Raw genomic sequence first — 17,244 nt, 5'->3', positions numbered from 1 at the left:
AGAGTCCTGTCTCCACCAGTGCCGAAGGGTCCTAGAGAGGAAGGGGGACCCTGACAGCCTGCTTCTCCTGTGTGGACCTTTCCCCTCCACCTCCTCCCTCTGCTCCTCCCAGGATCATAGAAATAGAAGCAGTAGTCCCTTCTGTCCTTGTGGAGGTGTATCTGCCCCAGAGGATAGTGGAGGAGAGCCTGGATTTAGGGTCTGGGGCCAGATGAGACTCCTAAAGTTACATTACTACCCTGGTTCCGTGGGCCGGAGCTAGAAGAACAAGAGAGAGAGAGAGCTGGGACCAGAGTCTCTTGCCTTCATCCAGCGTGGTCCCACCTAGACGTTATCAGCACTAGTTTAACCCTTATGGCTCCAACCCTGATGATCCAGTCTCTGTGTGGCGTGATTTCCAAAGAAGCATAGTCCAAACAGCTGAGAATAATAACAAGTTTCAGTCTTTAACTGGCATCTCTCAAGATCCAAGATTAAATTATCACCTCCCTGGTAACACTTCTCGAATCACAACTTGCTTCCTTCTTAATTCTCTTGCACCCTGTGCGACTCCAAGGATTTTCATCCCCATACTCTCCAAAAAAAAAAAAAAAAAAAAAAAAACCACATTCTTTCCAGCATCACTCCTGCAACACTCTTTTCCCATATCTTTTCTGCTCCAGTGCCCACTCTTTTATTATGTAGTTCAGTTTAGCAACATCAGCCCTACAACCTGTGCAGCTGTTGCCTGCCCATTGCCGGAATCTGCATCCCAGATCTGGCAGTCAGGTTGGGGTTTCTGCCTGGGACAGAAGAGGTGGGTGGGGCAAGAGGGGTGGGGGAGGGATGAAGGCAAGCGAGTGAAGGCAACACCCCTGTCCATTTGGTACCCTCCTTTGGGAGGTGAGTGTGGGCACATCCACAGGGTACAGGTGTTAGCAGAGTGGAAGGACGGGGCATTTACATATCAATCGTGTCCCCCACCCCAGGTCTAGCATGCTAGCTTCTTTCCTCTGGTGACACACACCATGAGCATCTATGCCTTCTGTGTTCCCAATGCTTTCTCTTTGGGGCTTGTCCCTCCCCGATCCCTGTACTTCATGAACCACTCACCCAGCTGCAAAGCAGCGACAGTCACAACCCAGGTCTGTTCTGGGCCAGAGAATATTAGTCAAGAGTTCATGTGCCAGGCAGGAGACTGGCCTGGTCAAAGGAACGTTCTGTAGGACCAAAAAAAAAAAAAAAAAAAAAAGGCCTGTGTTGGGTGTCAGAAGAACTAACTTTCCATCCGTCTGAACAGCCTCATTTGTATTTTGAACCTCGTTCTATCAGGAGGGCTGAAGCTTGATCTGAAGTCAAATCAGGGTGCCTGTTCCATGTTCCTGGGGATTCATCCGTCTTCTCCAGGGCACAGGGAGACGGAGGGAAGTCTATTTAGGTTGTGATGTCATCTGTTTGCTGATACATCTGGGGCACTCCCTGCTTCCCTCATGCCCCTTTTGGTGGGTGGGAGTCGTGGTCCTGATGGCATGAGAATCTCTACCTGTTGGACATACCACACAGCCATTCTGCCCCAGCTCTACCTGGGCAGAGGAACACTTGTCCCCCTCTGCTCTTTAATCCCTGTTCCCTGGCCTCCACCTGTGGAGCTCAGGCCCCTCTGGTCAGACTTCCTAATGTCTACCGCTCGTCACTTTGCCTCTGACTTTTCTCTCCAGTCCTCAAACTGGCAACCTCTTTTCTTATCTGGATGATGAAGAAGCCTTCCACATTTTCATCTTCATTTGTCTATGCCAAAAATCTTTCTGTTCCCCAAAGAGTCAGATTTTAAGACTCAAAAGCCAAGTAGCTTAGAAGAACCTAGCTGCTTGAATGTGGAAGAAACCCAAGGAGGAGAGGAAATGCTGGGAGGAAAAAAAAAATAAAATGTTATTTCAAAATAGTATCCTATTACACATGTTCTCTTATTTCCTGCTCATTTACTAACAGATGCTTACGTAGAAAGGTCAGAAATGTTTGTGGGATGGCTCAACATTCCTTTACTATAAAAGTCCAATGTCAGGCAAAGCCTTGTCATTCATCACCACCTTCAGCTGAGACACTAATGGCTGGTACACATTTTGGCATTTGGCAACATATCCATGTTTGTTGATCATTTATGCCAGCTTTTGTTTTCTTCAAAAAGCACACCTGAGTGCCTGCTTATCTGCAGAGGCAAAAGCCCTGTGGCCTGGGGTCCCTGGAAGTTGGTTCTGCTTGGGACAGTGTTGAGTACTGAGGCTGGGGGACGGGCTGGAGCCCACCCCACTCAAGTCTCAAATGCCATCTTGTGGAGGGGAGGGTTCATGCTGAGGACAGGAGAGAGCAGTGGAGGGATTCTCAGCAGGCTGCTGAAACTTGACCGTAAATGGCTACTATGGACTCACTTGTTTCTGAAGAATGGATACGGAAACAATCAACAAGAGGGTCTAGAACCACGGCTTCAGACTTTGCAGGTGCAATTTTTCTGCATCTCCAAATTTGAATAGTAAACAAGGCCGTTGCGAGGTAATGGTTGTAAAGGCCCCTTTGGAAATTGCCCAGGACCGGGCAAATGTAAAGAGGTCGGAATCAGATCGATTTGGAGACAGAAAAAGGTGCCTGCAATTTTCTTGACCGTGTTTCAGTGAAACTTACCAGAGACTGTACTTCGTTGGTTATGGCAGGATTTACAACTATTTAAGGAAGCTCTCTTGAACTAAAAGGCGTGTGTATTTATGCTCTGGATTAAATGGTCCCTCCCTGCAACACACACTAACCCGGTCAGCGGCCCCCTCTCCTAGCATCAGAACATCGTCTCTTCACCGTCCTCATCCTCACCGGTACAAGCTGTTGGACCTCTGCTGGTGCATGGCACTACTTAGGGCTGGGGTGGGGAACCCAGTACCCCAAGCGATGTGGCATTTTCTCACGATGCTTGGTATCTTGGCTACAGCGACAAGGTGCCTCGGTGGTGATACAAGGTGTCATGGCCTGGGCCATGGGTGTGGGAGCGGGGGTGGCCAAGGCCATTATGTTTTCTGAACATAGATAACAAAAAGCCATGACAGAGTAAATCCCAAAGTCCATGTTCCTCCTTGCTGATGTATGTCTTTCCCAGAAACACTCTGTTGGACACCTGCTAATCACACCATAAGGTGGGCCCTTACTTAGCAGGGTGCAGGAGGCCACCAGGCATGGAAGGCCAGCACGCTCAAGTGTGTGGCCATTCCTCATACTGCTTGCACGGCCAGCATCACTAATTCATCGCGGCTCTCTTTCTGGCTTGGCCTGGCCAGTGCTGCAGGGAGCCACTGCCAGACCCGCGCAGTTGGCACAGGAGATGGCCCCTGCCTGCCAACCCCGGGAATGGGGTTTTGATGGGTTGTTCTGCTTGGATAGTGGAGAAAACAGATGAGAGCCAGGGAGGAGGAGAGAAGGTGGGGAGACGAGGGAGGAGGGGGGCCTAAAAGCCAGCTGGCCAGGGGCTAGAAGCAGGCTCGGGCGAGGCTGGCTCCAGAGCAGTCTGGAGTTGACAGATCCTTCTTGCACTGTGCTGTCTTTCTCTCCTTCCCCTCCCTTATCTTCTCTGCCTCCTCCCCTTCTCTCACCACCTCCTCCTCCCCTTCTTTCCCCTCCTCGCGAGCAGGCAGAGCCCGCCAGCGCCCCCCACTGTGCCCACTCTCGCTGTTCTCCTCCACTCTCTCCCCCCATGAAGGAAGAGACCACTGGAGTTTGCATGCACCCTCCAATCAAAACGAGGCTGGTAGGTACCCTGCCAGGGAGAGGGGCCTGGCCAGGAGAGGTGAGGCGGGCAGGAGCCACCAGGCGGCCACCCCACGGGAGTGCATGAGCACTAGACCTTCCGGAAGGGCCCGGCTGACAGGTGCTCTGACTCCAGGATGGATACATAGTTTGACCAAATTAGGACACGTGGCTGCTGGCCTGCCCTGTGTCTCTAGGTCTCAAGAACCAGGAAGAGTTCATTTTCATAAAGCTTTGATCAGCCTAGATGAGAAAAACCTTAGTTGCATTTCTATTGAAAATAAAAACTTTTTTTTAAACTTGTCTTTTCCTGCTATTTTTCAAGATAACAGGATGTCACATACCAACCTGAAAGGAAACACCCATATCCCCAACCGAGCACATTTTTTTTCATTCTTACATGTGTCCTTCTAGTATTTATTCATGTCCATTCACAATTTTAGAATGTTAAGTCATAGTATCCATATCATCTCCTGTTTTTCCCTTTTCTATTAATGTTGGATTGTTTCTCCTTGTTCTTGTTGCCACATTGTATATGACTGTGTATATTCCATCCAGGGACTGGCCTACCATTCACCTACCACATTCTTACTGCAGGACTGTGCTTTGTTTCCAGTTTGTTGCTGTTCGAGGGAACACAAAAAGCTGTTGCATCAGGCTGAACCCTGCTGGGTTCAATACTGTGACCTTGGCTTTGCTCCCTTTCTAAAGTGATTCTACCAAGAGACAGCACCACCAGAAGAGGGAATATACTTTGCCACAGCTGAGCAACACAGAGTGTAACTGTTGGGATAGATTTTTTTTTTTCTTAGAGAAGATGTAAGATAATTCTTTAAAGCTGCCAATGTTCACGTTTCTTTAATAGCAGTAATATGCCTCTTCTCCGTTTTACTTCATGATGGTCTGAGAGTCTTATCTGTATGCAGCTTTTCACTTTGCTAGTGGTCTCAGAACACATGCTGCACCATTAGGCCCGGGAGGAGAATGCACCATGGGGCTTCCCCTGGATCCTCTCGCCATGCTGCTGGCAGCCGCTACTGACAATTTGAATCGACACCTAAGTCTTGTCTTTTTTTTTTTTTTAATGTTTATGTATTTATTCTTGAGAGAGAACACGAGCAGGGGAGGGGCAGAGAGAGAGGGAGAGAGAGAGAATCCCAAGCAGGCTCCGTGCTGTCAGTGCAGAGCCCAATGTGGGGGCTCGAACTCACAAACCGCGAGATCATGACCTGAGCTGAAGTCCAGTCAGACGCTTAACCAACTGACCCGCCCAGACTCTCTGACTCCTGAGTCTTAAGGCAGTTTGGGACCCATCCTGGGAATTTTGAGATGTTTAAAGAGGCCAGAGAGAGTTTAGGGAAGGGGAGCCGGCGTGGACTGGACATCTCCGTGCACACAGCAGAGACATGGTCATTCGCAGATTGGTTGAGAAGTACTCCACTCATTCAGAACCCCTCCGCAGATCTGAGCGTGTTCTGATGTGCTCTTGCTCAGCCCTATTTTAACCCCCGTCAGAGTGACTCAAGGCCATCAGGTAGCTACGCCAGGGTCCACGGACCAGCTCCTGGGAGAGACGTAAAAGCACCTGCCCAGGGGCAGTGGTGGCCTCGGTGTCCTGACTGCAGCTCTCTGGTGGCAAGTGGCACAGTGAGCATTCACCGGCAGGGAGGCAGGCAGTTTCTGTGCCCTGGGGGCTGCAGGCAGAGCCAATACCAGAGTCGTCAGGCCCCTGGGCCTGCTGGCAGTCCTCTAGGCCAGTAGAAAGAAATAAGCACACTCCACATGCCCCAGGGCCCCCAGGAGGTCAAAGACAAAATGACCAAAGGGGAAGGAATGGGAGCAAAGGCTCTTTTTGGCCACGCACTGCCGCCTGTTCAGGCTGGTGCCTCCACTCTGTCTCAGACCAGCTCTGTGCCGCAGCCTTCCCCCCGCACTGGGCACTTCTGAGCACAGTGCCTTTTAATCCCCAAAGGCCACGGTGGCAGGATTCGCACGTTCTTCCAGGGGTTTCTCCACAGTTTTCCTCTGTGGCCAAAACTTATAGGGAGTCCAACAACTACAGGGAATACCTTCTGGCCTAATTAGTGCGAGCCTCCTGGTGCCCTGTCTGCTCTCATAGACTGTGTCCCAGGATGTGGCCTGTAGCAGCTCCTAATCCATGGCCCACAGCTGGGGGGCGGGTGGGGGGGGGGGGCGGACAATCAGCAACCAGGCAGCTCTGCCTGCCTCATTATACACCCTGGTCATGGCCTTTTATGGATCAGGCCATACATAGGGCTCAGCATGCCTGGGAGGCCCACACAGCCTCCAGGGAAAGGAGTTCCAGGGCAAGGTAAGCGTGGGGAGCCCTACAAACATGAGAGGGCATCCCTGCTGGGTCCTGGCCCCAACAGTGCAATGGCCCAGTACAGATACAACCACTGGCCAAAAGGCCTCCGGGACCTTCTGTGTGTTTCCTTAGACAAGCCGTGCGGGCTCTTCGTAGGTTCCCCTGAATCTTTCAGTTTGGTGTTAAAAGTGCACCCCCAAAGATTTCAGAACTCTCTTTGCTAATCGGTAAGTAACCCTCTTGTCTTTCTCTTTTTTGAAGATAAAAACGTTCCCGGCTGATCCAGTGACCCCGTTTCCTGATGCTTTCATTACAGGGCCACAGTTCGCCGTAAGTAGATTCAGAAAACAGGTCTGTGTTTTAAAATGTTTTCCCGCGTGGCATGCTTTTCTGTGGAATGCCAGACAATGATGTCGACAGCTTCATCTAATCCTATGAACTCTGTCAGGTTGGGAAGGAGTGGGATTTGGGGTCTACATCTTTTCATTGTCTTAAGTTATTCGATGCTTACTTATGAGCATCACATAAGTAAAACTGACCATTCCAAAGTGACATGTAGTCACTTTGGGTCATGTACATTTAGGGTCATGCAACTACGACTTCTAGTTCCAAAACATTTTTATCACCCCCGGAGGAAACCTCATTCCCGTGACACAATCACTCCCGTTTCCCCCCACCCCCCACAGCCCCTGGCAATCACCAATCTGCCTTCTGTCTCTATGCATTTCCCTAGTGCGGATGTTTCACATAAATGGAATGATGTAATATGTGACCTTTTGTGCTTCTTTCACTGAGCATCGTGTTTTTGAGGCTCATGCACATTGTAGGGTGTATCAGCACTTCATTTCTCTTTATGGCAGAGTAATGTTCCATTCTGTGTATATACCCCCGTGTGTTGCTTCCTTCATTCACTGATGGGTGTGTGGCTGTTGTGAACAGTGCCGCTGTGAACATGTGTGTACATGGATTTGTTTGAGTTCCTGTTTCCCATTCTTTCGGGTTGGATCTACATCTTGATAATGGTGTGATCTTAGGTAAGTCACTTCGCCACTCTCAGCACCGATCTCCTCTTATTCTGAGCAGAAATAGTAATACGAACATCCTCCTTGTGTCTGCTTCAGGAAGGATCAAAAGCGATCAAGAACCTGGCAGAACGTTCCCAGCCACAGAATGTCCCACAGGTTGTTTCCCAAGGGTGGAGAGGCAGGGGTATCGTTAATGAGAGCAGGTCATCCTTGACAACTGGCTTCAGGCCCCCCACTGCCCTTTGCATCATCAGCTTCTTTAAGCTCTGAAAGTTGTCGAAATACTCTGAAGCATTTAAACGTTGTAGTTTCCTCACTGGCGAAGTGAATGAGTTTGATGAGTTTCAGGGTTCTTTTCAGCTGCAAGTCTTTTCTTTAAATGAAAGCTTCTGCAGAACTCACTCTGTAACAAGGGCTGCATGGAGCAGAAGTGGGGAGTCTAAGATCACCTCCTGTTTCCCCTCACCGTCTCCTCCTTCCAGGGATCAGCGTTTGTAATTCCTAGAACTGAGTGATCCCTGAGGCTCCTTCCAGAGGCTTTCTGGCCAGCCCGGAGGATCTGTGGGGTGGCCTAGGGGTAGCCAAAAGTGCAGTCTCGTGAGCTAGGTGATGGTCACAACCAGAGGTGGCTTTAGCCACATGGAGAGGGAGGAAGTGGCTGGTGTAGCTTTCAGAAGTTGAACAGAGGTAAGAAGGCGTCCAGCAGTCCAGGCAGAGGCAAAAACAGGTTCCTAGAATAATGCATTTCTAAAGTCATGAACAGCTTCCAGCACCTGCCTTGTAAGAACCAGAGGGCCTGAGACACGGGCTGGGCCAGGCTGTTAAATGCTACTACCCCTAAGTTCATCCGGCCCCTGCAGTGTCACTGGGCACCGCTCCCCAGCCGGAAGCTCCGCCTCCACTCCCCTCAGCTGGCCCCGTGCGGGCCCTCTGGCCTCCTGCCCAGCCTTGGCAGTGCTGTGAGACACCCAGGGAAGCCCTTCCTGAAAAGCCAGGGGCCAAGATGCAGCAGGAAGCCAATGCCAGAAATCACACCGGGACTTTTAAGAGTGGCTCGAGGACAGCAATTTTACCAAGTTTCAAGATAATACTGGTGCGGCTAGTCTGGGGAACCATACTTTGGGAAGCACTGCTACAGTGGTGAAAAACACCAATTATGCAGCCAGCTAATCCTGGTTCTTAACGCTTACTGTGTGACCTTGGGAAAATTACCTAACCTCTCTGAGACTTACTTTTCTTGTCCATAAAATCAGTTTTAAGGTATGCGTTTTTTCACCTTTTAAATCTCTGAAGTCAGAAAATTCATTACATTAGTGGGCGTGGTAAGTTTGGCCATATTTTTCGTCCTCTGTGGCACGTGCAAAAATGGGAGTTCTTACAATTGATGGAGTCTAATGTGATGAAATTGACCTCTGCTTTAAGAGTTGCCAAGAGGTCATATATGTAAAATGACTGGCCCAAAATAAAATCATTAAATAAGTGGTAATTGATTTTAGCTATTATTAAAAAATATATCAGCAACTGTGTGGTAAGACTTAGGGAGTAGCTGACAGTATAAAAATGGAACCCAAGTTGAGATTGATTTCCTCTTTTCTGTTTCCTTGACAGGCAGACTTTAGAGACAGTAAGTTACAGTGCTGTCCTGGCCAGTCTTCCCCACTGATTCCATCAGTGACCCTGAGGCCTTTGACAGAGACCGTCTCCACCGTGCAGACCATCTACACCACGCGGAAGCCTGTTTCTCTGGCAGCCAGGTGAGTCACCGGCAAGTAACCGGCAAGTCCCTGGTGACAGGGAGAGCAGGCACAGGCTCCAGTTTCATTGTGTTTTTGACATCAACAAGCCTCTTATTTATTCTTTCATTCATTTATTCTGTGAGTATTTATTGAACCGTCTACAAAGGCTAGATAGTATTCTAGACCCTAGGGATGTATAGTGAGCAAAACAGATAAAAGTCCCACCTTTATGGAGTTCAAAAATTAGTGTTGGGGGAGGTGAGACAGAGGTTAAATAAATGTGTGTGTGTGTGTGTGTGTGTGTGTGCATGCGCTCATGTGAGAAAGAGAGAGAGAGAGAGAGAGAGAGAGAGAGAGAGAGAGAGAGAACAAGCTAGGGAGGAAAATGAAACCAACAAGGGCAATGGGGCATTCTGGGATGGCCTCATTGAGGTGGTTTTTAAGCAGAGACCTGAAGGTGGGAAGGGAGCAGTCTTCAGATATTTGGGGAAAGAGTAATAGTCATCACAGGGAGCAGCCAATGCTAAGGCTTCTAAAATGGAATATGCCCAGAACGGTTAAGGAAGAGTGAGGGGGTAGTGCAGCCAGAGAAGAATGAATGACAGGACCCTGGACATCTTCCCATTCATTCAGAAGACCTTTCCTGAGAGACTGCTATGTACGAAGTCCTCGAGCTGGGCTTTGGGGCTAGGCTGTGGGGATTCAGAGATAAATGACATGTATGGTCAGTCTGCTGGTGAGCAGTGTCCTGAAGAACTCTCAGTCTGGTGGGGGAAACCAGGAGGCAGCCAGACAATTTCAGGTCATTGTAACCCTAGCAGCTGTCAGGGGTCCTTAAGGGGCCTGAGAGTCGAGAACCAAGGTCAGGAAAGAAGATGGGGGAGATGCATTTCAGCTGAACCCGTTTTTGTCATTTTTTAGCGTAATCTCATGATTTTGTCACCTGCTCTTCTTCAGTGCAGAGACGCTCCGGCAGGAACTGGAAAGAGAGAAAATGATGAAAAGACTATTGATGACCGAACTGTGAAATTCTCCCCTTGTTGCCTGGAGGATGGCATGGTGCCTTCTGTCCGTTTTCTTTCTTCGGGCTTTGTGTGCTCACTCCAGCACAACACACAGATGTGTGCTCTGTTCACCAGGTCTCCATGGCTGGTTGAAGCCAACTTCCGGCTTGACTTTATTGGAGAAGTTATTTTCTGTCTTCTGAGTATTAGAGTTTTTCTGCTACTCAGTATAGTTGGGACGGGATTTGGTAAGCCTAGGAGAAGAAAGATGGGGAAAATGGGATTCCTTTTTAGTACTGCCTGTGTGTATATATTGATAACCACAGGGGGTTAATATGGCATGGAATCCTTTGCTATCAGTCCCAACCATGATTTTGTATGATTGAAACTTGGACCAAGCTTTGACTGTTTGTTAAAGAGTCATTTTTAATGAGAGAATAATTCTTTACTGCTGGTTTTTCATTTACACTGGTAATTATACAGATACTATGAAGTCCTTAACACTCATTTTTATTCAGACATGAATCGATGAACTAAAAAAAAAAAAAAAAAAAGTTGTGACCACCAGGACTGAAGCACTGTCAGCGAAATCTGAAATATAATTTAAATTGTGGGTTTGTTGGATACGATATTATTTGGGATAAACAGAACTTTTCACTAAGCCCAAAGTAGGAAATTATAGCTTAAATTGTCTAAAAATCCTTTACAAAGATAAGGTGATTCAATACCAAGATCCATTTGGGTGTTCCATAAAGGAAAATTATTTCTAAAGTTGATCAATTCTTGTCCTGTTGATAGAACCTTGACCAGATGACACTTTGCTGTCTTTTTATATAGTTTCAAGAAATGTGTTTTTAAATTTTTATTATGCACTTGAACAACTTTGCAGGAATAAAGGCACCCCCTAACCACAAGCTAGCCCTCTAAATTGTTGCCCAAGCTCCCAATGAATATGCACACGTTTTTTCATCGTTGTGATCAGTGTGTATATACTCTTTGGTTGTATTTCCCCACCTAACACATATCTTCCCTTTTTAACACAGATCCTGCTCTCACCAATTTAAATGTCTCTATATCCACATAACATGGTTAACCTCACTTATCCCCATTATCAGATATTTGAGTTCTATCCAATTTTTCACTCTTATAAATACTGCTGCTATGAATGCCTTTGTAAAAGATGCTCCTTACTTTGGATTCTTCCCTTGGGAATATCTCCAAAGAGGGCTTACAAGGTCAAAGAGCATGAAATACTTTATAGCTCTTGTTTCATATTGCCAGATTGCTTTCTAGAAAGATCCAATCTCTGGGTTGGAAGGACCTTAAAGGTCATTAGTTCAACTCCCCTATTCCCTCTGAATGCTTGAATCCGTCTACGATTTATAATGCCACCAGCAATGTATAAGCATTTCTACTTACCAGTAGTTCTGCCAGTATTGGGTTTTGCCATTTTAATTTATTTTTGCTTGTTTAATAGATGTGTATAGTTGTTCTTGAAAGGTTGTTTTATTTCATTAATTGCTAGCAAGGCTGAGCACTTTTCCACGTGATGATTTACTAGCTGTATTTCCTTGTGTGTAGAATGTCCATCCATTTCTTATGACCACTTGTTAAGTGGAGTTGATCTCATATATTTGTATCAGAACTGTATTTTTATGTTGTATAGTTTGCTCTCCTGTCCCTATCCTTAAAACTGAATGGTGCCAATAATTTGATACTAATGATTATAAAAAAAAAGTAATGCCTCATTTACTAGCATTGTTGTAAAATGAGGTATGTAAGCAAATATTCAGATAACAGAGGATTAACCCTTTAAGTGCTGAACTTTAAAATTTTAATATTTTTTTTTTGAGGGAAATCTTTCTAAAATGCATTACGTACTTCCCTGCCTTAGTAAACAGAGTATACTGGAGAGTATTTAACCTTTTCTTGATGAGTCATGGTCATCGTTGTAAAAATCAGCCCCTTTTGTACCTTGGTGTGGTGCAGTGATGTCATCAGGAGCTATCAAAATACATAGGGCTTGGCTTTGCCTTTCACGGATTATTGTGCTGTTTTCACTGATGAATTTTACTGCTTTCTGCTCTATTGGTGAAGCCATCTGGGGCATTTGTGGTGTTTGGGACTTTTTACTCCCATACTGCATGACCCCTGGCTATACTTTGAAACAGCTTTACCTGTTCTTTATCTTGTGCACATGATACAAATGTGTTCCTGTACAAGACTGGGAAGCTATCTGTTTCTAGGGTTATAACCTCTTGCCAATCCAGCACCCTCCTCCTCTTCTAACCTGCTTTCTGAGTCTTCTGCTCTTCACTTCCTGCTCTCTGATGGAAACCTCCAGGGCAGAATGGAAGTGTTCTTGGGGAAGCCAGGAGACCAAGTATGACCTATGTGTCAGGTGTGCTTTGCTACTGAGGAGGGATGTATGGGCTTTTTTGGACGCTGTTTTCAGGAGGCTCTGAGTCTCCTGCTTTTCTCCCCACATCCCCCTGGGTTCACAGATGCTTCAGAAGTCGATGTCACTGGAAGTCTGATCGCAACAAGTTGGCTGTTACTGTATATGAAAACCCAGTACCTTTGGCAGCTCAGCTCTAACCAGTAAAATCAAGAAGATTCCACTGTTTCAGCAGTTGTCCTGGTTATTTGCCTACTTAAATGTAATGGCAGGTGCCTGGCATGGTGACCTGAGGAGATGACATCGTGTTGGGTGAATTCCTAGGGACAAAAATGAATTGCTATAATTGCTTCACCTTTTTTATATACTTAAAACAAACGACAGCACCATACGGTCACACAACACATACCTTATGTCCGGGGGTGGGGCTCAGCTTACTGACAGAATCATGTCAGAATACGGGCTCCAAACTGTGGGCCACAGACTCCTGGTGGGCATGGGTGGGGGTAATACAAGAGGCCTGGGAATCCTGCAGTTCACAGAGTTTGTGGATTGCAGACGGCATAGAATATTGAGAAACTAGGTCCTAAAGCATTCAGAAGATTCCATCTGAATGCACCCCAAATTTTTTTCAGTTTTTTTGAAACTTGAAATTTTTTTTGTATGTTCCCAATGTTGTGCAAACATCACCACTAATTCCAGAACATCTCCATCGTTACAAAAAGAAACTGCCTATCTACAGTGACCACCAATTCCCCCCACCTCCCTATCTCCTTAGCAACCACTAATTTACTCTCTGTCTCTGGATTTCTGCCTATGGATTTGCCTATTCTGAACATCTCATATAAATACAATCCTACAATATGTGGTCCTTCGTGCCTGGCTTCTCTCACCTAACACAATGTTCTCAAGGTTCATCCGTGTGGTAGCATGTATCAATCTTCATTCCTTTTTATGGGTGAATAATATACCATTGTATGGCTGTACCACATTTTATTTATCTATTCATCAGTTGATAGACATTTGAGTTGCTTTTCCTTTTTGGCTATTATGAATAATGTTAACATTCATATACAAGTTCTGTATGAACATATGTTTTCAGTTCTCCTGGGTATATAACTGAGATTGGAATACAGCTGGGTCATATGACAATTCTGTGTTTCACTTTTGGAGGAACTACCAAGATCATAACTTGTATTTCATAAACAACCAAAAGTGGGGGAAAAAAATCACATATACTAGGCGGTCAGAAGAACGGGCATATCTGTTACTGGTCAGACACTGTAATGCAGGGAGGGAGTTTTTATAAAGAAAAAAGTTGTTTTAGAGAAATGGTTTTGATGAGAAGAGAAAATAAAAGTGCTATCTGTCTTTTAAAAATGAAAATGAAATTAAACTCAGGTGCATCTGTAAGTTCTTATTTGAATTTCTGGCTCTTGGTTAGCCAGTAGTCTCAAAATGTTCAGGAAACATGCCTCCCCCAGAAAATGTACACTATTGAGAAAACCACAGTATTTCTTGGCTGCTCAGCGAATTCACATCACCGGGGAGCAGAAGGTCTCTGAAAAACCTGGGATGTAACAAAGAGGGGAACAGGTCTCCCACCAGGGCTCAAATCTTATAAAAAGAAAATCCCAAAGGTAATTTAAGTGATTGGGGGAGAACTCCATGAAAAGAAGCAGCCAAGTCAGTAGGGAATTGAGGGCTGGAGTAGGTTCCAAGGTGCTGGTGACGCATGCAGACTTTGAGTGACCAGTGATACCTAGGAGTATTCTCCCTAGGAAAAAAACAAATCCATGCATCACATGCTCCAGCACTATCATAAGGTCCTTACACCACCCCTGGAACCTATCTGTGGCCCCCGTTGAGTCCGTGGACTCCAGGTCCCTTGATCCAGATTACCTGCAAGCCTCATTTTAAGCTATGGTTGCAAACCCACCTCCAACACCACCCCCCCCCCCCCATCAACAGCAACAACAAAAAGCCCACATGGTTTTATCAGACCAATTTACTGGAAGAATGACCTGGTTTTCATTTGCTTTCTATCTGGCACCCTCACTGTTAATTGTAGTTATTAAAATGAAGGGAATAAAAAAGAAAGTGAAAGATAACAGCTTGGATTCCAAAACCAGAAATGTTTGTTTATTTTTTGGTGGGGGAGGGGCAGAGAGAGAGGGAGACACAGAATCCGAAGCAGGCTCCAGGCTGAGCGGTCAGCACAGGGCCCAACACGGGACTCGAACTCATGAGCTGTGAGATCATGACCTGAGCCCAAGTCGGACGCTTAACGGACTGAGCCACCCAGATGCTCCCATCTTATCTTTTAAATTTTATTTATTTATTTATTTATTTATTTATTTATTTATTTATTTATTTATTTATTTATTGTTTATTTATTTTGAGGCGGGGGGCCTAGCAGGGGAGGTGTAGAGAGACAGGGAGAGAGAGAATCCCAAGCAGGCTCTGTGCTATTAGTGGGGCTCGAACCCACGAACCGTGAGATCATGACCTGAGCGGAAACCAAGAGTCAGACGCTTAACCAACTTAACTGAGCCACTCAGGCACCCCTCATCTTTTTTCAGAGCAATAAATCTGATCTATTTCTTGTAACAACTGGTGTATTGGGAGACCTAACAAAGCCCAAGCTTTTCATGAATTACACCTGATTCACTTGTCAGGCTAAACGTGTTAAATTTCAGTTGGACAACTCACCATCCGTGCCAGCTGCTACACAATAGCAAACACCTGCCCTCTGGTTCACACAGTACTTTTGTGAGCCCCATCTCCCATCTACCCTGGGCCAAAAAAGGTTGAGATCACTAGTTTCTTTTGAATATTTGTATTTCATAATCTTCTGCATATACATTCATGTTATCTCTAGCACCAAACCCTACTGAGCATTACCTCTGTCATCTTACCTAAGCTTCCTTGCCTTCACGGAGGTTACTGATATACTATTGCACAACAGTCTGACTTCTGGGCCTGCATTTGGAACCTCTGTGCTTTTCTGCCACCATAATTATTTTCTTTGTGTATGCAATGAAATAAAAAGAAATAGAAAAAGCAGGCTAAAAATGCTGGCTCTGCAATACCAGCATGAAAGGAATTGTATCCATGTTTTCTAACCAAAAACAGTTGAGCAGTTATCACTTCAAAACCATCAAAAGATCTCCAGGACCTAGTTGTATCTGGCTGGCTCAGTTGATGGAGCATATGACTCTTGACCTGAGTGTAGTGCGTTTGAGCTTCATGTGGGGTAAAGCGATTACTTAAAATAAAACACACACAAAATTCTAGGATCTGGCATGTTGTAAGTCCGAGTTGTGGGTAAATGGCTAAGTATACAAGCAAAGGGAATTGCAAGTTGCAGGAATGGATTTGAGAAAGTAGAGAATTTAGTATGGTCGTCACACATGGTGGAGTCCTGCCAGGATCTGCGCTGCCTGCTGAGGCTAAACCAGTTGCCTGTTTTGTTTTTTAAATATAATTTATTGTCAAGTTAGCTAACATATAGAGTTACAGTGTGCTCTTGGCGTTGGGAGTAGATTCCCATGATTCATCACTTACATACAACACCCAGTGCTCATCCCAACAAGTGCCCTCCTCAATGCCCATCACTCTCCCCGCCCATCAACTCTCAGTTTGTTCTCTGTATTTAAGAGTCTCTTACGGTTTAACTCCCTCTCAGTTTGTAACTATTTTATTTTCCTTCCCTTCCTCCATGGTCTTCTGTTAAGCTTCTCAAATTCCACATATGAGTGAAAACATACGATATCTGTCTTTCTCTGACTGACTTATTTCACTTAGCATAATACCCTCCAGTTCCATCCATGTTGTTGCAAATGGCAAGATTTCGCTCTTTTTCATTGCCAAATAGTATTCCATTGTGTATATAAACCACATCTTCTTTATTCGTCAGTTGATGGACATTTGGGCTTTTCCCATAATTTGGCTATTGCTAATAGCACTGCTATAAAATTGGGGTACATGCGCCCCTATGTATCAGCACTCCTATATCCTTTGGATAAATTCCTAGTTGTGCTATTGCTGGGTCATAGGGTAATTCTATATTTAATTTTCTAAAGACCTCCACACTGTTTTCCTGAGCAGCTGCACCAGCTTGCATTCCCACCAACAGGGCAAGAGGGTTCCCGTTTCTCCACATCCTCACCAACATCTGTTGTTCCCTGAGTTGTTAATTTTAGCCACTCTGACAGTTGCCTCCTTTTGAAGGGGTTAGGTTATGCGAGGGCACCAGTCGTCTCCACTGTCGACACATTTCAAAATTCTGGAGAATAAGCCGTGAATTCGGCCCGAAAGCTGGGCTCTGGTTTCAGCTCCGGCTCTAAGTATCTTAGTTTACCTATCTAGATAGTGGGGATCCTGCTGTTTTAACTTCCTTCTGATATGATCCCAAGAAATAATGGGCATAGTAAGTGCTTCATATAAAACAAAAAGTGCTGGAACAAGATGATGGGGGAGGGCAGGAATTCTGGCAAGGTGTGTCCAAGGTACACTCTCCGGGGAGCACTTCTAAAATTTGGATGTGCACTGAGCTCTCTGGGGATCTTGGTAAAACGCACATCCTGACTCATGATTCTGCGGTGAGGCTTGGGATTGGTGATGCTAGCGAGCTTTCTGGGATGCCCATGCTGCACACCCGCGGACCGCACAGAAGCAAGGGTCTAGAAGGGCCAAATCTGTGTGTGTGGCGGGGGTTGGGGATTCGTGGAGGGAGGAAGGGGAGATGGGGAGACTGGCATAAAGGGCGGAGGAAGACAAGCTGCTAGGAGAGGGTCCGAGCCGGGAGGAGATGCTAGGAGGCAGGACCAAGGCTTCGCGCCCGCTGGAGGATGCGCAGAGCGAGGAGCCGGGCGCGAGGAGGCTGGCGGGGAGCGTGGCCGCGCTGCTGCGCGGGATGCGGGCGGGGGCGGGGGCGGGCGCGTGCTGGCGGCGGCAGCGGCTGCGCAGTCCCGGCCCGGCGCCCGCG

The 17,244-nt window shown here is 46.4% G+C and overlaps 1 protein-coding gene across 13 annotated transcripts in view; it reads left to right on the top strand.

The window, feature by feature from the left end:
* Nucleotides 1–10,013, top strand: part of EPB41L4B (erythrocyte membrane protein band 4.1 like 4B) — a 131,919-nt gene extending 121,906 nt beyond the window's left edge. For 6 of the 13 annotated variants that reach the window (XM_086683664.1, XM_086683661.1, XM_086683660.1 and 3 more), the window contains exons 23-26: nucleotides 3,647–3,763; nucleotides 6,353–6,421; nucleotides 8,725–8,870; nucleotides 9,810–10,012. In XM_086683664.1, the coding sequence (XP_086539790.1) occupies nucleotides 3,647–3,763; nucleotides 6,353–6,421; nucleotides 8,725–8,870; nucleotides 9,810–9,879 (402 nt within the window). In that variant the 3' untranslated portion in view covers nucleotides 9,880–10,012. Of the gene's footprint in view, nucleotides 1–3,646; nucleotides 3,764–6,352; nucleotides 6,422–8,724; nucleotides 8,871–9,773 lie in introns of all 13 variants that reach the window. The other 7 variants (XM_086683658.1, XM_086683656.1, XM_086683655.1 and 4 more) reach the window with 3 other exon arrangements.
* The last annotated feature ends 7,231 nt before the right edge of the window (nucleotides 10,014–17,244 follow it).

The sequence above is a fragment of the Puma concolor genome, chromosome D4 (assembly GCF_028749965.1).
Source record: "Puma concolor isolate L17-30 chromosome D4, mPumCon1.1.hap2, whole genome shotgun sequence".
Taxonomy (NCBI): Eukaryota; Metazoa; Chordata; class Mammalia; order Carnivora; family Felidae; genus Puma; species Puma concolor.
This window is presented reverse-complemented; position numbering and strand designations above follow the sequence as displayed.